We start from the raw sequence: 23,063 nt of genomic DNA, 5'->3' as shown, positions 1-23,063 counted from the left end.
CACACCACACCCAACAACACCCAACCCTTAAAGGGGAAGTTCAGTATTACACAACCTGTCTGAGCAAAGTACCTTAACCTTACATTTACCTTTACCATAACCATCCATAAAAATAAACACATCCAGAAGGGAATAATGAAAAGTACAGTGACTGTAGATTTACCTGACACTAGTCACAGAACCACCGCAAGGTCAATCAGGTGGAATGATATGAAAATAGTGACTGGGTGATATTTACCTGTAGGAGGGATGATGCCAGGGATCCCCACTGACTGGGTGATATTTACCTGTATGAGGGATGATGCTAGGGATCCCCACTGACTGGGTGATATTTACCTGTAGGAGGGATGATGCCAGGGATCCCCACTGACTGGGTGATATTTACCTGTAGCAGGGATGATGCCAGGGATCCCCACTGACTGGGTGATATTTACCTGTAGGAGGGATGATGCCAGGGATCCCCAGTGTTTTCCCCAGCTTATTCTTGGTCTGCAGAGCGATCATAGCATCCAGGTTCTCTACAGGAGCATAGACATATAGAGGTTAGACAGGTCTCCACAACACCACTCATTCTGTGTACAATCTATATTTTCTATTTATACGTTCCACTTTTTCCTTCCTTCTAGCTCTCCCCTGCTCTACCTCTCACCTCTTTTCCCACAGCACTACCCATTATTTACTATATTATCCATTTCTGTTCCTCTCTTTCTTTCCTATCTCTTCTACACTCCCCTTTCTCTACCGTTCCCTCTCTCTTTCCTCTTTTTCATTGAGGAACACCACTCATTATACTATGAGGGTCCTGATTCCAGAACACCACTCATTATAATATGAGGGTCCTGATTCCAGAACACCACTCATTATACTATGAGGGTCCTGATTCCAGAACACCCCTCATTATACTATGAGGGTCCTGATTCCAGAACACCAGTCATTATACTATGAGGGTTCTGATTCCAGAACACCACTCATTATACTATGAGGGTCCTGATTCCAGAACACCACTCATTATACTATGAGGGTCCTGATTCCAGAACACCAGTCATTATACTATGAGGGTTCTGATTCCAGAACACCACTCATTATACTATGAGGGTCCTGATTCCAGAACACCACTCATTATACTATGAGGGTCCTGATTCCAGAACACCACTCATTATACTATGAGGGTCCTGATTCCAGAACACCAGTCATTATACTATGAGGGTACTGATTCCAGAACATTATACTATGAGGGTACTGATTCTATCATTATACTATGAGGGTACTGATTCCAGAACACCAGTCATTCATTATACTATGAGGGTTCTGATTCCAGAACACCAGTCATTAGAATATGAGGGTTCTGATTCCAAAACACCACTCATTATACTATGAGGGTTCTGATTCCAGACTCATTATACTATGAGGGTCCTGATTCCAGAACACCAGTCATTATACTATGAGGGTACTGATTCCAGAACACCAGTCATTATACTATGAGGGTCCTGATTCCAGAACGCCACTCATTATACTATGAGGGTTCTGATTCCAGAACACCACTCATTATACTATGAGGGTCCTGATTCCAGAACACCAGTCATTATACTGTGAGGGCCCTGATTCCAGAACACCACTCATTATACTATGAGGGTCCTGATTCCAGAACACCACTCATTATACTATGAGGGTTCTGATTCCAGAACACCACTCATTATACTATGAGGGTCCTGATTCCAGAACACCACTCATTATACTATGAGGGTCCTGATTCCAGAACACCACTCATTATACTATGAGGGCCCTGATTCCAGAACACCACTCATTATACTATGAGGGCCCTGATTCCAGAACACCACTCATTATACTATGAGGGTCCTGATTCCAGAACACCACTCATTATACTGTGAGGGTCCTGATTCCAGAACACCAGTTATTATAATATGAGGGTTCTGATCCATGTTTTGAACAGACTCTGCATGTCTAGGAGCCAGCTGAACTGTCTAGTTGGTACTGAAGACAGCTGTGCTGTTCTGTGAAACTGCCAGTTCAGAGAGCTTTCTCATTGTCTCTTTCACTTCCATCCTCTCACTCCCTCTCCCTCCCTCTCTACTGTAGAGATGACGCCGTGTCCTGCTGTTTGTGACCTTTACCCCCTCCCTCCCTCTATCTCTATCTTTCTTGCTCTCTCACTATTTCTTTATCCCTTATCTCCCTAAGGCAGATCAGTTGTGTGTAATAGAGGTGACTCATCCCTATCCACAATCTCGGGTCACTGAGGACACAATGGCCCGTTGCATGGCAACCCGAAATTCCATCCCCACGTCTCCGCGGAACCTAAACATAATGTCGTCGGGGTTGCCAAGGAAACCCCTGTCTATTATGTCATGTATTCAATTTAGTCGTTATTATCGTTGTGTGTTACACTTACACTTATCTTTGTCCTATTGTCTAAACGATACTAGTCACTGAGCCACCATGAAGTCAATCAAGTGGAAGGATATGAAAAGGACATGTCACTCCATAGCAACACATGTAGATACATCGCAACATGACGTACCAGAGTAAAGTAGAGCCATATATAGCTGGAGGTCTCAACATATAACTGGTGATTTTCTGACGAACATTAGCGGTGTAATGAATGTAAAGAGGTCTTCATAAATGTTGTGATGACAGTAAATGAGGTGGTATCTGAGTATTGGTGATGTTGGTGCTGTGTGAGGTTCTCAGCAGGAAGTCAATAGGAAGTATTAATTGGTTATGTTAAATCTTGTATGTATGGAACTGGTTGGTCAGGAGCTGTTATTGTGGTGGGGCACGCACACACACACGCACAAACCCACACACAGACTCACGCACGAACCCCCCCCCCCCCCACACACACACACACACAATCTAGATTATCCTCACTTTTACAGCTTTATGAGGGTCACGCACACACGCAAACACACACACACACACACACACACACACACACACACACACACATACACACAAACAGACACGCAAACAAACTATCTACCTAGCATTACAAATCACTGAAAGAAAACTTAAATGTCTGTCCGTCTGTAGTAGGTAAATCACAGAATGTCACAGAAAGGTAAGAAAAAGATGGAAACCCCCAGAACATCACTATGCTTCAAGTGTATGTCTGAGCACAGTGGTGTGTGTGTGTGTGTATGTGTGTATGTGTGTGTGTGTGCGTGTGCGTGTGCGTGTGCGTGTGCGTGTGCGTGTGCGTGCGTGTGTGTGCGCGCGCGTGTGTGTGTGCGTGCGTGACCCTCATAAAGCTGTAAAAGTGAGGGTCATCCCTGTGACATTATCTGTCTGAAAAGAAGCACAATGCTCCACTGGACAAACAGATCCACCCCCCCCCCCCCCCCCCCCCCCCACCACCAGTCACCTCCTGGATATAACCTGTACTATACATAACAAAACAGATAACACCCCCCCCCACCTACCCACCACCAGTCACATCCTGGATATAAACTGTACTATAGATAATAAACTGTGTCTTACCAAGGTAGTATATACATGTTATTATATAGATAATAAACTGTGTCTTATCAAGGTAGTATATACATGTTATTATATAGATAATAAACTGTGTCTTACCAAGGTAGTATATACATGTTATTATATAGATAATAAACTGTGTCTTACCAAGATAGTATATACATGTTATTATATAGATAATAAACTGTGTCTTATCAAGGTAGTATATACATGTTATTATATAGATAATAAATGGTGTCTTACCAAGGTAGTATATACATGTTAATATATAGATAATAAACTGTGTCTTACCAAGGTAGTATATACATGTTATTATATAGATAATAAACTGTGTCTTACCAAGGTAGTATATACATGTTATTAAATCGTTCTGTTAGGTGACCTAAACTGGGATATGCTTAACACACCGGCAGTCCTACAATCTAAGCTAGATGCCCTCAATCTCACACAAATCATCAAGGAACCCACCAGGTACAACCCTAAATCCGTAAACATGGGCACCCTCATAGACATTATCCTGACCAACTTGCCCTCCAAATACACCTCCGCTGTTTTCAATCAGGATCTCAGCGATCACTGTCTCATTGCCTGTATCTGCTATGGGTCCGCGGTCAAACGACCACCCCTCATCACTGTCAAACGCTCCCTAAAACACTTCTGCGAGCAGGCCTTTCTAATCGACCTGGCCCGGGTATCCTTGAAGGATATTGACCTCATCTCATCAGTCGAGGATGCCTGGTCATTCTTTAAAAGTAATTTCCTCACCATCTTAGATAAGCATGCCCCTTTCAAAAAATGTAGAACTAAGAACAGATATAGCCCTTGGTTCACTCCAGACCTGACTGCCCTTGACCAGCACAAACATATCCTGTGGCGGACTGCCATAGCATCGAATAGTCCCCACGATATGCAACGTAGCACACGTTCCAGCAGGTATATCTCACTGATCATCCCCAAAGCCAACACCTCATTTGGCCACCTTTCCTTCCAGTTCTCTGCTGCCAGTGACTGGAACGAATTGCAAAAATTGCTGAAGTTGGAGACTTTTATTTCCCTCACCCACTTTAAACATCAACTATCTGAGCAGCTAACCAATCACTGCAGCTGTACATAGTCCATCTGTAAATAGCCCACCCAATCTACCTACCTCATCCCCATACTGTTTTTTGTTTTATTTACTTTTCTGCTCTTTTGCACACCAGTATCTCTACTTGCACATCATCATCTGCTCATTTATCACTCCTGTGTTAATCTGCTAAATTGTAATTATTCGCTCCTATGGCCTATTTATTGCCTACCTCAATATGCCTTTTGCACACACTGTATATAGACTTCCTTTTCTCTACTTTGTCACTGACTTGTTTGTGTTATTGGCTTGTTTATTGTGTACTCCATGTGTAACTCTGTGTTGTTGTCTGTGTCACGCTGCTTTGCTTTATCTTTTCAGGTCGCAGTTGCAAATGAGAACTTGATCTCAACTAGCCTACCTGGTTAAATAAAGGTGAAATAAAAATAGATAATAAACTGTGTCTTACCAAGGTAGTATATACATGTTATTATATAGATAATAAACTGTGTCTTATCAAGGTAGTATATACATGTTATTATATAGATAATAAACTGTGTCTTACCAAGGTAGTATATACATGTTATTATATAGATAATAAACTGTGTCTTACCAAGGTAGTATATACATGTTATTATATAGATAATAAACTGTGTCTTACCAAGGTAGTATATACATGTTATTATATAGATAATAAACTGTGTCTTACCAAGGTAGTATATACATGTTATTATATAGATAATAAACTGTGTCTTACCAAGGTAGTATATACATGTTATTATATAGATAATAAACTGTGTCTTACCAAGGTAGTATATACATGTTATTATATAGATAATAAACTGTGTCTTACCAAGGTGGTATATACATGTTATTATATAGATAATAAACTGTGTCTTGCCAAGGTAGGAGACTCCCTCTTCAGGTGTGATGGTTCCATATTTCACCATCATCTTGACAAAGTCAATCAGAGTCTTCATGATAGTGATCAGAGTCTCTCTCTCCTGGGCGTCTTGCTCTGGAAACATCACACACACACACACACACGCACACACACAGGTGTTTATTTGTTTGTGTGTGCATGTGATGTGTGTGTGTGTGTGTGTGAGAGAGAGAGCTTGCATGCTTGGATATGTTTGTGTGTGTGTGCATGTGCATGTGCATGCGTGTGTGCGTGTATGCACGTGTGTGCATGTGTGTGTATGTGTGCATGTGTGTGTGTGTGTGTATGTGTGTGCGTGTGTATGTGTGTGTATATATATATATGTGTGTGTTTGTGTGTGTGTGTGTGGATATGTGTGTGCGTGTGTGTGTATGTGTGTGTATGTGTGTGTGTGCGTGCGTGTGTGTATGTGTGTGCGTGTGTGCGTGTGTGCGCGTGTGTGTGTGTGCGTGTGTACGTGTGTGCATGTGTGTATGTGTGTGTGTGTGTGTGTGTGTGTGTGTGTGTGTGTGTGTATTCCTACCTGAGTCTAGACTCTTTAGCAGACGGTAGAAGTTGGGGAAGTACTGAAGGTCCTGAAGACCATCCTCTGGGCTCAACTCGTTTCCCTCATCTCTCTCTCCTTCACTCCTCTCCTCCTCCTCCCCTTCTCCCTCACTCTCTCTATCCCAGGTGTTATCCACTGTGTCATCCCCCTCTCCTCTGTCCACGTCGTCATCAATGGCCGCCTGATCTTCATCATCATCTTCTTCATCGTACCGACGGTTGGGGGAACCAGTAACATCCTGGGAGGAGAGAGGAAGAGAGTGAGACAGCCCCATCATCACCATCATCACCATTGTCATCGTCACCATCGTCATCACCATCATCATCATCATCCTCATCACATCAGTGTCTGATGGGAGGCATGCAGAGATTTTCATGCTAAGAATCCAAAAATGCTCAAATGTTAAATGTAATTGAATTTAGCCTTCTCCCAGATTGTACCATGCTAGCGTCGGGATTCTGGTCATCCTGGTCACCCCGGGTCACGGGATAGTCCTCTCCCAGGTCCTCGATCTCATTGTTCTTTGCGTTCTTAGTGATGAGGTCCTGAAGAGCTTCGGCTACCTCGTACTCCAGACTGTCTGCCTGGCTGTCTGTTATCTAGTGGAGGGACGGAGGGTGAGAGGGAGGGAGGGATAGAGAGAGAGAGAGCGAGAGAGAGAGGGAGAGGGAAAGAGAGAGAGAGGGAGAGAGTGGGAGAGAAAGAGAGAGACAGAGACAGAGAGAGAGAGAGAGAGAGACACAGAGAGAGAGAGAGAGAGAGAGAGAGGGGGGGGGGAGCGAGACAGAGAGGGAAAGAGAGAGGAGAGAGGGAGAGAGAAAGAGAGAGAGAGAGAGAGAAAGCGAGAGAGAGGGAGAGAGTGGGAGAGAAAGAGAGAGAGACAGAGAGAGAGAGAGAGGGAGAGAGAGAAAGAAAAGGTAAGTGCATCACTCACTATAAGAGGGGAATTCCATTAATCAACCCCACTGTGAACTGTTAATCATGGTCTCTGACTCACACAACTACACAACTACACACAAACACCAGAAACAGGCTGGACAAAGGAAAGTTCAGGATATACCAGTTGGGCTCATCCATCTAAATTGGGTTTTCTTTTGGCATAATTATTATTATTTGACTAATAATGGGGGCCTTGAGGGAAACAATGTGCTATGTTAGTAATGCCCAGGCGGATTTATGGTCCCAGTCTGTCCCTGACTTGCATAGTGTCCATCAGGATTGGGATCATTAAATGTTTTATCCAGTCAATTCAAGCAGTAAACAAAAAAATGTCATTCCAATTCCATTTGGGAGCCATTTCTGTGTTGTGTCTTTACCAGACAGCTGGACCTACCAGGCCCAGTCTGAGCAGCTTGGAGACGATCCTGTCAAATACACCTCTGTCGTCCTCCTCGTATATCTTAGTAGCGATCTTCTGGACGATGTCTTCAGCCGTTAGAGGGGTACCATCCACCTGCCTGAAGCTCTCTGGGTCATCTGCAATCACAACCAAGGACACAACAATGTAACAACACTTGTGTGGTTGTGTGTCCCACTGGGTGTAGCATAGATCATACTCACACACACACACACACACACACATTGTAAATGGTCCAACAGCAACAACTCTCTAGTAATGAAACAGACAATAACTTAACCATGTTCAGCTGAATGGTCAATACGTTAACATCACAGAACCTACTTACCTTAGTTTCACTACAGTACAGTACAGTACAGTACACTACAGAGAATCTGGTCTAACTGATGAGGTGCCTTTGTTTCACTACAGTATTGGCTGCTATTAGCTGCTGCCAAGGCAGCAGATACTCTTCCTGAGGTCCGGCAGAATTAAGGCAGTTATACAATTTAAAAAACATTATAAAACATTTGTTACAGAATTCAAAACAAACTAAGTGTGTGCCCTCAGGCCTATACTCCACTACCACATATCCATAACACAAAATCCAAGTGTACGTTCGTGTATAGTGCGTATGTTATCATGTGTGTGTATTCATGTGTCTGTGCTGTGCCCATGTCTGTGTTACTTGACAGAGCCCGCCGTTCCACAAGGTGTATTTTTACCTGCTTTTTAAATCTGATTCTACTGCTTGCATCAGTTACAGTACACTACAGTAGAGTACAGTAGAGTACAGTACACTAGAGTACAGTAGAGTACAGTACACTAAAGTACAGTAGAGTACAGTACAGTACACTAGAGTACAGTATAGTATAGTACACTACAGTACACTAGAGTACAGTAGAGTACAGTACACAAGAGTACAGCACAGTACACCAGAGTACAGTAGAGTACAGTACACTAGAGTACAGTAGAGTACAGCACAGTACACTAGAGTACAGTACAGTACAGTACACTAGAGTGCAGTAGAGTACAGCACAGTACACTAGAGTACAGTAGAGTACAATACAGTACAGTAGAGTATGGTAGAGTACAGCACAGTACACTAGAGTACAGTAGAGTACTATGCAGTACAGTACACTAGAGTACAGTAGAGTACAGTACACTAGAGCACAGTACAGTAAAGTACAGTACACTAGAGTACAGTGCAGTAGAGTACAGTGCAGTAGAGTACAGTAGAGTACAGAACAGTAGAGTACAGTAGAGTACAGCACAGTACAGTACAGTAGAATACAGTACAATAGAGTACAGTAGAATACAGTGCAGTAGTTGAGTACAGTAGAGTAGAGTACAGTAGAATACAGTACAGTAGAGTACAGTAGCATAGAGTACAGTACAATAGCAGAGTACAGTAGAATACAGTGCAGTATAGTTGAGTACAGTACAGTACAGTGCAGTAGAGTACAGTATAGTATAGTACAATACAGTACAGTAGAGTACATTAGCATAGAGTACAGTACAGTAGAGCAGAGTACATTACAGTATAGTAGAGTACAGTACAGTAGAGTATAGTAGAGTAAAGTACAGTACTTTAGAGTACAGTAGAGTGCAGTACAGTAGAGTGCAGTAGAGTTGAGTACAGTACAGTATAATACAGTACACAGCTGTAGAGTACAGTACAGTAGAGTTGATTACAGTATAGTAGAATACAGTACAGTACAGTGAAGTGGAGTACAGTACAGTCGAGTTGAGTACAGTACAGTACAGTAGAATACAGTGCAGTAGAGTACAGTACAGTACAGTACAGTACAGTACAGTAGAGTTGAGTAAAGTACAGTAAAGTACAGTACAGTACAGTGCAGTACAGTAGAGTACAGTACAGTTCAGTAGAATACAGTGCAGTATAGTTGAGTACAGTACAGTACAGTACAGTGCAGTAGAGTACAGTATAGTATAGTACAGTACAGTACAGTAGAGTACATTAGCGTAGAGTACAGTACAGTAGAGCAGAGTACATTACAGTATAGTAGAGTACAGTACAGTAGAGTATAGTAGAGTAAAGTACAGTACTTTAGAGTACAGTAGAGTGCAGTACAGTAGAGTGCAGTAGAGTTGAGTACAGTACAGTATAATACAGTACACAGCTGTAGAGTACAGTACAGTAGAGTTGATTACAGTATAGTAGAATACAGTACAGTACAGTGAAGTGGAGTACAGTACAGTCGAGTTGAGTACAGTACAGTAGAATACAGTGCAGTAGAGTACAGTACAGTACAGTACAGTACAGTACAGTACAGTAGAGTTGAGTAAAGTACAGTAAAGTACAGTACAGTACAGTACAGTGCAGTACAGTAGAGTACAGTACAGTTCAGTAGAGTACAGTAGAGTACAGTAGCATAGAGTACAGTAGAATACAGTGCAGTAGAGTTGAGTACAGTATAGTACAGTACAGTGCAGTAGAGTTTAATACAGTACAGGGCTGTAGAGTACAGTACAGTAGAGTTGATTACAGTACAGTAGAGTACAGTACAGTGCAGTAGAGTACAGTACAGTACAGTACAGTGCAATAGAGCACAGTACAGTAGAGTTGAGTACAATACAGTTCAGTACAGTGCAGTAAAGTACAGTACAGTGCAGTACAGTGCAATAGAGTACAGTACAGTAGAGTACAGTACAGTACAGTAGAGTTGATTACAGTACAGTAGAGTACAGTACAGTGCAGTAAAGTACAGTACAGTGCAGTACAGTGTAGTAGAGTACAGTACAGTGCAGTAGAGTACAGTACAGTACAGAACAGTACATCGGCAGTCATGCAAACACACATACAATCACGCACACAGACACACATAAATATTGAAAGAATTAAACATATATGAGCGGTGTTAGACTGAATGTGTCGTGTCACACAAAGCAATCAATTATTCTCCTGAATAACTCCCTCCGACCATATGGGGATGTTTTTCATACACTAAGAATATAACCTTGACCCAGATCCTGAGAGGAGAGACTTGGCGTCAGACCATAATGCCTCTATTCACTTTATAGTGCGCTACTCTTGACTAGGGCTCATAGGGCTCTGGTCAAAAGTAGTGCACTACATAGGAAATAGGTTGCCATTTGGGACACAGCCCATCAGTTCCTCTGAGAGGATCAAGAGGAGCCACCTGATTGAATAGTTCACATGAATCCTTCCTTATAGAAACCATGTACTGGGGCCTTTGCTTTCACCTGCCCAGCCATGTTAGATCAGTGATTAGGTCAAGGAAGGGAAGAAGGAAGGATTCAAGATGTATTTGAACAAGACCCTTTTCTTTTTTATGGTACCTGACATTTGACCCCAAGTCTAATACAGCAGTTAACTGTTTCCCTGGAACTAGGTCGAGATGAAATACTGGGTCTGTGAGAGACAGGGGCTGTGTCCCAAATAGCACACTATTCCCTATATAGTGCCCTAGTGGTGAACTAGTAGTCCACTATATAGAGGATAGGGTGCCATTTGTGATGTACTAAGTGTCTATAGTATCTTGTAGGGATGGAGGAAGAGGATTTAAGGCTTGTAGCTTAGCCTTAGCACTTCCACTGTCTCATCCGACCGCCTGAGGAGAGACAATCCCCCCTCTCTCTCTCTCTCTCTCACAGCAGCGCAGGGCCTCAGACCTGACCTCCCTAGAGGGATCAGACACCCCTATCAGACACACAGGCTCAGAGCCAAAAGGCCCGGACAGGACAGGAACAAAGACAGGGACTCTTTGTCTACCTGGAACTACCAGAACAGCTTTGTTTATAAACATTCTGATTTGCTCTATACGTCAACCATAGTTATATACAGTAGAGACAGTCTGTCCAAGAGTTGGTCCAAGAGGCCATTATTGTAACATTCTGTCCAAGAGTCTGTCCAAGAAGCCATTATTGTAACATTCTGTCTGGTTAGTCTGTCCAAGAGTTGGTCCAAGAGGCCATTAATGTAACATTCTGTCTGGTTAGTCTTTCCAAGAGGCCGTTATTGTAATCAGACTAAAATAGATACCTTGGTACTTGCTGTAGTATAAACAGACTAAACTAAACTCAGCAAAAAAAGAAATGGCCCTTTTTCAGGACCCTGTCTATCAAAGATAATTCCTAAAAATCCAAATAACTTCATAGATCTTATTTTAAAGGGTTTAAACGCTGTTTCCCATGCTTGTTCAATGATCCTTAAACAATTAATGAACATGCACCTGTTAGAATGGTCGTTAAGACACTAACAGCTTACAGACGGTAGTCAATTAAGGTCACAGTTATGAAAACTTAGGACACAAAAGAGGCCTTTCTACTGACTTTGAAAAACACCAACATGAAGATGCCCAGGGTTCCTGTTCATCGCATGAACGTGCTGCAAGGAGGGATGAGGACTGCAGATGTGGTAAGGGCAAAAAATTGCAATGTCTATACTGTGACACGCCCAAGATAGCGCTACAGGGAGACAGGACAGACAGCTAATTGTCCTCGCAGTGGCAGACAACGTGTAACAACACCTGCACAGGATCGGTACGTCCGAACATCACACCTGCGGAATAGGTACAGGATGGCAACAACAACTGGAGTGGGATCGATTTGGAGGTGGATGGTCCGTTATGGTCTGGGGAGGTGTGTCACAGCATCATTGGACTGAGCTGGTTGTCATTGCAGGCAATCTCAACGCTGTGCGTTACAGGGAAGACATCCTCCCTCATGTGATACCTTCCTGCAGGCTCATCCAGACATGACCCTCTAGCATGACAATGCCACCAGCCATACTGCTCGTTCTGTGCGTGATTTCCTGCAAGACAGGAATGTCAGTGTTCTGCCATGGCCAGTGAAGAGCCCGGATCTCAATCCCATTGAGCACGTCTGGGACCTGTTGGATCGGAGGGTGAGGGCTAGGGCCATTCCCATGAGGAAATGTCCGGGAACTTGCAGGTGCCTTGGTAGAAGAGTGGGGTAACATCTCACAGCAAGAACTGGCAAATCTGGTGCAGTCCATGAGGAGGAGATGCACTGCAGGACTTAATGCAGCGGGTGGCCACACCAGATACTGACTGTTACTTTTGATTTTGAACCTCCCTTTGTTCAGGGACACATTATTCAATTTCTGTTAGTCACATGTCCGTGGAACTTTTCAGTTGTTGAATCTTGTTATGTTCATACAAATATTTACACATATTAAGTTTGCTGAAAATAAATGCAGTTGACAGTGAGAGGACATGTATTTTTTTGCTGAGTTTAGATACCTTGGTACTTGCTGTAGTATAAACAGACTAAACTAGATACATTGGTACTTGCTGTAGTATAAACAGACTAAACTAGATACCTTGGTACTTGCCGTTTTCCATCTTTGTTGAGTCATAGTCTTCGACTAGCCGGCGGTTCTTGGTGGAATCTGATTCGTCTGGAAAGTAAGGCTCCTTCTCCAGGCTCTCTCTGACCGGCGTCTCATTGGTCTCTTTTGACCTTTGACCTTCGGCCAGGGACTTGAGCAGAGTGAAGTCATCGTTCTCTTGTTCTGGTTCTGCCTCTTTCACCTCTTTAGGCTCCACAGCAGGTTTGGTGTCTGAGGGGGAGAGGGAAATATTTAAGAGGCTAAATGAAGCTTCTGCCTCTGGGGGTGCTCCTCTTGAGCCAAAATGAGTCCACTCTATGGAGAGAAATATTGTCCAGAAAGGGCACACCTACCTTCACCCATAAATTGTTAGCCTAAAACTGAGGATTTGTGTGTTTTCATCAACTAAACTTCCATAGTGTATCTTTAAATAGAGAAGCCAGCCACCAAACCACCTTGTATCACTCTGCTGTCTTTCCTCTGCAGCTAAACAGTGTTGGGCCTGGCTGGTTTTACACTGCAGCTAAATAGCGTTGGGCCTGGCTGGCTTTCCACTGCAGCTAAGGAGGGTTTGGCCTGGCTGATTTTCCTCTGCAGCTAAGCAGGGTTGGGCCTGGCTGATTTTCCTCTGCAGCTAAACAGGGTTGGGCCTGGCTGGTTTTCCTCTGCAGCTAAGCAGGGTTTGGCCTGGCTGGTTTTCCTCTGCAGCAAAACAGGGTTGGGCCTGGCTGGTTTTCCTCTGCAGCTAAGCAGGGTTGGGCCTGGCTGGTTTCCCTCTACAGCTAAGCAGGGTTTGGCCTGGCTGGTTTCCCTCTGCAGCTAAGCAGGGTTTGGCCTGGCTGGTTTTCCTCTGCAGCTAAGCAGGGTTTGGCCTGGCTGGTTTTCCACTGCAGCTAAGCAGGGTTTGGCCTGGCTGGTTTTCCTCTGCAGCTAAGCAGGGTTTGGCCTGGCTGGTTTTCCACTGCAGCTAAGCAGGGTTTGGCCTGGCTGGTTTTCCACTGCAGCTAAACAGTGTTGGGCCTGGCTGATTTTCCTCTGCAGCTAAACAGTGTTGGGCCTGGCTGGTTTTCCTCTGCAGCTAAACAGTGTTGGGCCTGAGGTGCTTTATGAATACGGAGCCAGAGCCATGGGCTGCAGTAGGTGGTCTTGGAACCGGGGATTTTGTTATGATCCCTATTAGCTGTTGCACATGAAACAGCTACTCTTCCTGGGGTCCACACAAAACATGAAACAGCTACTCTTCCTGGGGTCCACACAAAACATGAAACAGCTACTCTTCCTGGGGTCCATACAAAACATGACACAGCTACTCTTCCTGGGGTCCATACAAAACATGACACAGCTACTCTTCCTGGGGTCCATACAAAACATGAAACAGCTACTCTTCCTGGGGTCCATACAAAACATGACACAGCTACTCTTCCTGGGATCCACACAAAACATGACACAGCTACTCTTCCTGGGGTCCATACAAAACATGAAACAGCTACTCTTCCTGGGGTCCATACAAAACATGACACAGCTACTCTTCCTGGGGTCCACACAAAACATGAAACAGCTACTCTTCCTGGGGTCCATACAAAACATGACACAGCTACTCTTCCTGGGGTCCACACAAAACATGACACAGCTACTCTTCCTGGGGTCCATACAAAACATGACACAGCTACTCTTCCTGGGGTCCACACAAAACATGAAACAGCTACTCTTCCTGGGGTCCATACAAAACATGACACAGCTACTCTTCCTGGGGTCCACACAAAACATGACACAGCTACTCTTCCTGGGGTCCATACAAAACATGACACAGCTACTCTTCCTGGGGTCCACACAAAACATGAAACAGCTACTCTTCCTGGGGTCCATACAAAACATGACACAGTTACTCTTCCTAGGGTCCACACAAAACATGACACAGCTACTCTTCCTGGGGTCCACACAAAACATGACACAACTACTCTTCCTGGGGTCCATACAAAACATGACACAGCTACTCTTCCTGGGGTCCATACAAAACATGACACAGCTACTCTTCCTGGGGTCCATACAAAACATGACACAGCTACTCTTCCTGGGGTCCATACAAAACATGAAACAGCTACTCTTCCTGGGGTCCATACAAAACATGACACAGCTACTCTTCCTGGGATCCACACAAAACATGAAACAGCTACTCTTCCTGAGATCCATACAAAATATGACACAGTTACTCTTCCTAGGGTCCACACAAAACATGAAACAGCTACTCTTCCTGGGGTCCATACAAAACATGACACAGCTACTCTTCCTGGGATCCACACAAAACATGAAACAGCTACTCTTCCTGGGGTCCATACAAAATATGAAACAGCTACTCTTCCTGGGGTCCACCCAAAACATGAAACAGCTACTCTTCCTGGGATCCATACAAAACATGACACAGCTACTCTTCCTGGGATCCACACAAAACATGAAACAGCTACTCTTCCTGGGGTCCATACAAAATATGAAACAGCTACTCTTCCTGGGGTCCATACAAAACATGAAACAGCTACTCTTCCTGGGGTTCACACAAAACATGAAACAGCTACTCTTCCTGGGGTCCACACAAAACATGAAACAGCTACTCTTCCTGGGGTCCACACAAAACATGAAACAGCTACTCTTCCTGGGATCCATACAAAACATGAAACAGCTACTCTTCCTGGGGTCCATACAAAACATGACACAGCTACTCTTCCTGGGGTCCATACAAAACATGACACAGCTACTCTTCCTGGGGTCCATACAAAACATGAAACAGCTACTCTTCCTGGGGTCCATACAAAACATGACACAGCTACTCTTCCTGGGATCCACACAAAACATGACACAGCTACTCTTCCTGGGGTCCATACAAAACATGAAACAGCTACTCTTCCTGGGGTCCATACAAAACATGACACAGCTACTCTTCCTGGGGTCCACACAAAACATGAAACAGCTACTCTTCCTGGGGTCCATACAAAACATGACACAGCTACTCTTCCTGGGGTCCACACAAAACATGACACAGCTACTCTTCCTGGGGTCCATACAAAACATGACACAGCTACTCTTCCTGGGGTCCACACAAAACATGAAACAGCTACTCTTCCTGGGGTCCATACAAAACATGACACAGCTACTCTTCCTGGGGTCCACACAAAACATGACACAGCTACTCTTCCTGGGGTCCATACAAAACATGACACAGCTACTCTTCCTGGGGTCCACACAAAACATGAAACAGCTACTCTTCCTGGGGTCCATACAAAACATGACACAGTTACTCTTCCTAGGGTCCACACAAAACATGACACAGCTACTCTTCCTGGGGTCCACACAAAACATGACACAACTACTCTTCCTGGGGTCCATACAAAACATGACACAGCTACTCTTCCTGGGGTCCATACAAAACATGACACAGCTACTCTTCCTGGGGTCCATACAAAACATGACACAGCTACTCTTCCTGGGGTCCATACAAAACATGAAACAGCTACTCTTCCTGGGGTCCATACAAAACATGACACAGCTACTCTTCCTGGGATCCACACAAAACATGAAACAGCTACTCTTCCTGAGATCCATACAAAATATGACACAGTTACTCTTCCTAGGGTCCACACAAAACATGAAACAGCTACTCTTCCTGGGGTCCATACAAAACATGACACAGCTACTCTTCCTGGGATCCACACAAAACATGAAACAGCTACTCTTCCTGGGGTCCATACAAAATATGAAACAGCTACTCTTCCTGGGGTCCACCCAAAACATGAAACAGCTACTCTTCCTGGGATCCATACAAAACATGACACAGCTACTCTTCCTGGGATCCACACAAAACATGAAACAGCTACTCTTCCTGGGGTCCATACAAAATATGAAACAGCTACTCTTCCTGGGGTCCATACAAAACATGAAACAGCTACTCTTCCTGGGGTTCACACAAAACATGAAACAGCTACTCTTCCTGGGGTCCACACAAAACATGAAACAGCTACTCTTCCTGGGGTCCACACAAAACATGAAACAGCTACTCTTCCTGGGATCCATACAAAACATGAAACAGCTACTCTTCCTGGGGTTCACACAAAACACACAATACGTGTATAGGGTGTCCAATCAAAAACACAATTTTTTATATGTTAACTGTAGATAATTGTCTAAGAAAACCAATGGTCCAAACGTCATGTCTCTATAATAATCCTGTAAAAGGTTATTGGAGTTTTTACCCTTGGAGGACGACTAAAATGAGTGTGACTGAAACAATAGAGGCCAGAGAAAGAGGCCAGGAAATGGCATTGTGTCAGCTAGACTGGATTCTGTGCATGAATTAAGGCTACAGGCGACATGACATCTCACTTTACTGTTGAACTAGTCATCTTTCTTCTCCAATCCGCAGGATATAAAATAATATAGAGCTAAGATGATAACGACATGACGTAGTATTTTCATATTTTAGTATACGCTTTTCATATTCATTCAAAATTATTGTTATTTTTCGAAGATTTCTCACAAAAACAAGCATATCTCTGTGAAATATCAATGAAGCACTGAGCGTATACCAAGCTTTTTTCCCCAAGCCGTTTACAGTGAATTCAGCTTGTGTCGTGTCATGCTAATTTAGCCTTTTGTGACCGATGGAAATAAGTTTCCAGACAACGAACACAAACTGTTAAATACTGTCCGCCCCACAGCTTGGAAACCACTGTGTTAGAGAAAGACCCCACTGAACGATTCAAACATGAATAATCATATTTGTCATGGTAAAAAAATAAAAATAATTACATAAGGAAGTTACATTTTGTTAGCTAAGTGCGTTTTCACCAACTCTTGGTAGTGTGGGTGGACACCCTACACAGTACAGAACAGTTAAAGACAAGAACAACACAAGACCATACTGCATTGAAATAAGATAAAAACAGTTATATATTGTGAAGACATCCAAGAGACAACAAAAATAATTATTCCACACTATTCACATCCATATTAAAATGTATGTAATAACAATATTGATTGATTGCCTGAGAAGTATCCACTTACCTGCAGACTCCACTGCTGCTTTCACATCATCTGCCTCTGCAATCTGTGGAAAAGAACATGAACAGTGTAAACATTTCTCTGTTAATCATCTTCACCATAATAGCTTTGCTTGTTTACTGTTGCTCCAGTCTGGTTTGATATGATGTGGTTGATGTTTGAGAACTCTCCCCTCCACAAAGTCTATTTGACATGATATTAGTCTGGAGATAGCACAGCGGATAGTTTAGGGAGAGAGAGAGAGAAGGAGAGAGAGAGAAAGAAAGAGATAGTTTACCTGCTCCTGGATTGGTCTCTCCTCAGTCAGTCGTCTGTTGTAAACTACAGCTTTATCTGCAGGGAAAATAAAACCACATAATATTAATACTACTAATCACCTTTATTATTATGGTCCGCAGCAATGTCATCGTCATAATCAACATCATCATCCGCATCATCATTGTTATCATCATCCTCATCGTCTTCATCATCATCACCACCATCACCACCATTCACTATCACATCATCTGAGACATCTAAAACGTGTAATTTAGGTAGAAACAAATGTAGGACCAGCTAACCTGACTGTTTCAAATCATAGCCTTAAAAAACTTAAATCAGTTTTAGAATAAACTTTCTCCTATGAACGACAGAGAAAGACATTGACTTGAATTTGAGGGGTCCAACATCATCAGGGTATTTTTAAGATATGCCTGCTTGGTCATGTGGGCCAAGTGTGGTTTTGGTTAATGTGGTTTATTGATGAGAAAGAGGGTAACAGTCTAGGGCTACAGTGAGTCCTAACTCCCGACCCGACGGGACACAGCAGCGTCATAATCGGTTTAACAAACAAAAGATAAACTGCGTTGGAAATAGAACGCAATCGGCCTTACATCGCATGCAAACGACCAACGTCACAAACTATTTGTTTATTTGTTATTTCCTGCTCTATTTTAACTTGAATTGGCTTGTTTTGTATATAATGTTTAAATATATTTTTAAAATGTGAAAAGGGTTATAAATATAGCCTGGCCTAGTTAAAATGTACTTTAAAAGTGGGCTATAGGCCTAGCGAACTAAAACATATTCACACTGAAACCAGTCATCAAAGATGTAGGCTACCAGCAGGCCATGTACTCACCATCCTCGGCAGGTGTGGGAAAAGCAGAAATCTGGGAGACAGTCACAGCAAAAATCCCGAGCAGAAGGAGAACTCCCATTCCTTTGGACGCCATTCTGAAATAAAATATCCACTCAATCGGTGGCTGTAGGCTATTTTCCGCTAGATTACTCCCGGTTATAGCTGTCTTGGGGGTGTTGTGTTGTGTGGATGATCCAACCGACGATAGCGGTCACAAACTGCTGGATGTTTGGACAGCTCTGCTCTTCCTTGCTGGTGGTGCTGAAACTGACAACAGGGCTGCGCTTGGACTCTACCCGCTCTGGTTGTTAGTTGGGCGGGGAGGGGCTCTTCAAATCTCCGCTCTCCTCTGGTGTTGTTGGAGCTGTTAACAACCTGCAGTGCTGAAACCAGGACACTCGCTATAATTAACTAGAGATAGATAAACTGCCAGGCTCGTAGTCTATAAACTCCGTGTGAGCTGTCGTGAACTCACGATATGCCGATAGTAGCTACCCGAAATAACACGATCTCTCTCTCTTGGACGGAACGAAACCGTGAAGGAGGAGAACAAAACGAATGTCCGCCCCTGATCGTGTGTCCTGTCCTGGACGCCTTAGCTTTTTATAGTCGATACTGTGGGCTGTCCCATTTTGCCTCATTGGAATTAGATACATCCATACATACACAACAAGTCAACATGGTTGTGCCCAGAGCAGTGTTGTGTTTCAGATGTTTTCCATGTTCCTCAGCCACAGTTAATCTCCTGCTTTATGAGCCTTATGCTTCAGATGAATATATCTGCTGATTGGATAGATCTGTCTTAATGGGACTAAAGCTTTGAGTAGAGTCAACATGCTGAGCAGTGTGTTATCAGTTGTCCATTGAGGAACAGCACACACACACTTAGTGAAGAACAATTGCTACATGCTCAGGGCATTGTTCTGGGTCTATCTGACTGTCTGTCATATCCCTCAGTGCAGTGGCCCTTATCTCATTCTCTCTCCCCTGCTCTGCCCTTTCACTGTCTCTTCTCTTCTCTTTCAATTTCAATTCAAGAGCTTTATTGGCATGGGAAACTTATGTTTACATACAGGCACCGGTTAGTCGGGCTGATTGAGGTAGTATGTACATGTAGATATGGTTAAAGTGACTATGCATATATGATAAACAGAGAGTAGCAGTAGCATAAAAGAGGGGTTGGCGGGTGGTGGGTGGCGGGACACATGCAGATAGCCTGGTTAGCCAATGTGTGGGGGGCACTGGTTGGTCGGGCCAATTGAGGTAGTATGTACATGAATGTATAGTTAAAGTGACTATGCATATATGATAAACAGAGAGTAGCAGCAGCGTAAAAGAGGGGTTGGGGGGGCACACAATGTAAAAAGTCCGGGTAGCCATTTGATTACCTGTTCAGGAGTCTTAAAACTGTTGGGTAAAAACTGTTGAGAAGCCTTTTTGTCCTAGTCTCTGACCTCCTCCCTATAGGCTGTCTTGTTGTTGTCGGTGATCACTGTTGTGTCGTCTGAAAACTTAATGATGGCGTTGGAGTCGTGCCTGGCCATGCAGTCGTGGGTGAACAGGGAGTACAGGAGGGGACTGTGTTACGGTGCGTGAATGAGGACCCAAAAGCGAATTAACGTAAACAGAGCTTCTTTAATAACAAAACAAACGTAGGCTCAGATGGACCGGCAGATTCCGACAGGACAGGACAAGGTTGCAGCAAACATGACGATAGTCTGGTTCAGGCATGAATAACACAAACAAGATTCCGACAAAGACAGAAGCAGAAACAGAGAGAGATATAGGGACCTAATCAGAGGGAAAAAGGGAACAGGTGGGAAAAGGGGTGAACGAGGTAGTTAGAGAAGACAAGGAACAGCTGGGGGAAAGAGGGGAAGAAAAGGTAACCTAATACGACCAGCAGAGGGAGACAGGGTGAAGAGAAAGAACAGGAACAGGACACAACATGACAATACATGACAGTACCCCCCCACTCACCGAGCGCCTCCTGGCGCACTCGAGGAGGAAACCTGGCGGCAACGGAGGAAATCATCGATCAGCGCACGGTCCAGCACGTCCCGAGAGGGAACCCAACTCCTCTCCTCAGGACCGTACCCCTCCCAATCTACTAGGTACTGATGACCATGGCCCCGAGGACGCATGTCCAAAATCCTACGGACCCTGTAGATGGGTGCGCCCTCGACAAGGATGGGGGGGGGGGGGGGAAGACGAGCGGGGGCGCAAAGAACGGGCTTGACACAGGAGACATGGAAGACCGGGTGGACGCGACGAAGATATCGCGGAAGAAGAAGTCGAACTGCGACAGGATTAATGATCTGAGCAATACGGAACGGACCAATGAACCGCGGGGTCAACTTGCGAGAAGCGGTCTTAAGGGGAAGGTTTTGAGTGGAGAGCCAAACTCTCTGACCGCGACAATATCTAGGACTCTTAGTTCTACGCTTATTAGCAGCCCTCACAGTCTGCGCCCTATAACGGCAAAGTGCAGACCTGACCCTCTTCCAGGTGCGCTCGCAACGTTGGACAAAAGCCTGAGCGGAGGGGACGCTGGACTCGGCGAACTGAGATGAGAACAGCGGAGGCTGGTACCCGAGGCTTCTCTGAAAAGGAGATAGCCCGGTCGCAGACGAAGGAAGCGAGTTGTGGGCGTATTCTGCCCAGGGGAGCTGTTCTGACCAAGACGCAGGGTTGCGAAAAGAAAGACTGCGTAAGATGCGACCAATAGTCTGATTGGCCCGTTCTGCTTGACCGTTAGACTGGGGGTGAAAGCCGGAAGAGAGACTGACGGAAGCCCCAATCAAACGGCAAAACTCCCTCCAAAATTGAGACGTGAATTGCGGACCTCTGTCCGAAACGACGTCTGACGGAAGGCCATGAATTCTGAAAACATTCTCGATGATGATTTGTGCCGTCTCTTTAGCAGAAGGAAGCTTAGCAAGGGGAATAAAATGAGCCGCCTTAGAGAACCTGTCGACAACCGTAAGAATAACAGTCTTCCCCGCTGACGAAGGCAGTCCGGTGACAAAATCTAAGGCGATGTGAGACCACGGTCGAGAGGGAATGGGAAGCGGCCTGAGACGGCCGGCAGGAGGGGAGTTACCGGACTTAGTCTGCGCGCAGACCGAACAAGCAGCCACGAAGCGACGCGTGTCATGCTCCCGGGTGGGCCACCAAAAACGCTGGCGAATGGAAGCAAGCGTACCCCGAACGCCAGGGTGGCCGGCTAACTTGGCAGAGTGAGCCCACTGAAGAACGGCCAGACGAGTAGGAACGGGAACGAAAAGAAGGTTCCTGGGACAAGCGCGCGGCGACGGAGTTTGAGTGAGTGCTTGCTTTACCTGCCTCTCAATTCCCCAGACAGTCAACCCGACAACACGCCCCTCAGGGAGAATCCCCTCGGGGTCAGTGGAGGCTACTGAAGAACTGAAGAGACGAGATAAAGCATCAGGCTTGGTGTTCTTAGAGCCCGGACGATAAGAAATCACGAACTCGAAACGAGCGAAAAACAGCGCCCAGCGCGCCTGACGCGCATTAAGTCGTTTGGCAGAACGGATGTACTCAAGGTTCCTATGGTCAGTCCAAACGACAAAAGGAACGGTCGCCCCCTCCAACCACTGTCGCCATTCGCCTAGGGCTAAGCGGATGGCGAGCAGTTCGCGGTTTCCCACATCATAGTTACGTTCCGACGGCGACAGGCGATGAGAAAAATACGCGCAAGGGTGGACCTTGTCGTCAGAGAGGGAGCGCTGAGAAAGAATGGCTCCCACGCCCACCTCTGACGCGTCAACCTCGACAACGAACTGTCTAGTGACGTCAGGTGTAACAAGGATAGGTGCGGATGTAAAACGATTCTTGAGGAGATCAAAAGCTCCCTGGGCGGAAACGGACCACTTAAAGCACGTCTTGACAGAAGTAAGGGCTGTGAGAGGAGCTGCCACCTGACCGAAATTACGGATGAAACGACGATAGAAGTTCGCGAAGCCGAGAAAGCGCTGCAGCTCGACGCGTGACTTAGGGACGGGCCAATCAATGACAGCTTGGACCTTAGCGGGATCCATCTTAATGCCTTCAGCGGAAATAACAGAACCGAGAAATGTGACGGAGGAGGCATGAAAAGAGCACTTCTCAGCCTTCACAAAAAGACAATTCTCTAAAAGGCGCTGGAG

General features: G+C 44.8%; 1 protein-coding gene across 2 annotated transcripts in view; it reads right to left on the bottom strand.

The window, feature by feature from the left end:
* Nucleotides 1–19,823, bottom strand: part of LOC110526920 (secretogranin-3) — a 31,311-nt gene extending 11,488 nt beyond the window's left edge. Inside the window, exons 1-9 of one of the 2 annotated variants that reach the window (XM_036963859.2) lie at nucleotides 18,895–19,823; nucleotides 18,052–18,107; nucleotides 17,778–17,820; nucleotides 12,717–12,956; nucleotides 7,385–7,527; nucleotides 6,492–6,650; nucleotides 6,028–6,289; nucleotides 5,463–5,579; nucleotides 435–518 (exon numbers count right to left, since the gene is read on the bottom strand). In XM_036963859.2, the coding sequence (XP_036819754.1) occupies nucleotides 435–518; nucleotides 5,463–5,579; nucleotides 6,028–6,289; nucleotides 6,492–6,650; nucleotides 7,385–7,527; nucleotides 12,717–12,956; nucleotides 17,778–17,820; nucleotides 18,052–18,107; nucleotides 18,895–18,988 (1,198 nt within the window). In that variant the 5' untranslated portion in view covers nucleotides 18,989–19,823. The remainder of the gene's footprint in view (nucleotides 1–434; nucleotides 519–5,462; nucleotides 5,580–6,027; nucleotides 6,290–6,491; nucleotides 6,651–7,384; nucleotides 7,528–12,716; nucleotides 12,957–17,777; nucleotides 17,821–18,051; nucleotides 18,108–18,894) is intronic. The other variant, XM_036963861.2, reaches the window with a different exon arrangement.
* Between the last annotated feature and the right edge of the window lie 3,240 nt (nucleotides 19,824–23,063).

The sequence above is a fragment of the Oncorhynchus mykiss genome, chromosome 26 (assembly GCF_057628025.1).
Source record: "Oncorhynchus mykiss isolate SJ-2025 chromosome 26, ASM5762802v1, whole genome shotgun sequence".
In the NCBI taxonomy this organism is placed as follows: Eukaryota; Metazoa; Chordata; class Actinopteri; order Salmoniformes; family Salmonidae; genus Oncorhynchus; species Oncorhynchus mykiss.
The sequence above is the reverse complement of the archived record's forward strand: the minus strand, read 5'-3'. Positions and strand labels throughout refer to the sequence as shown.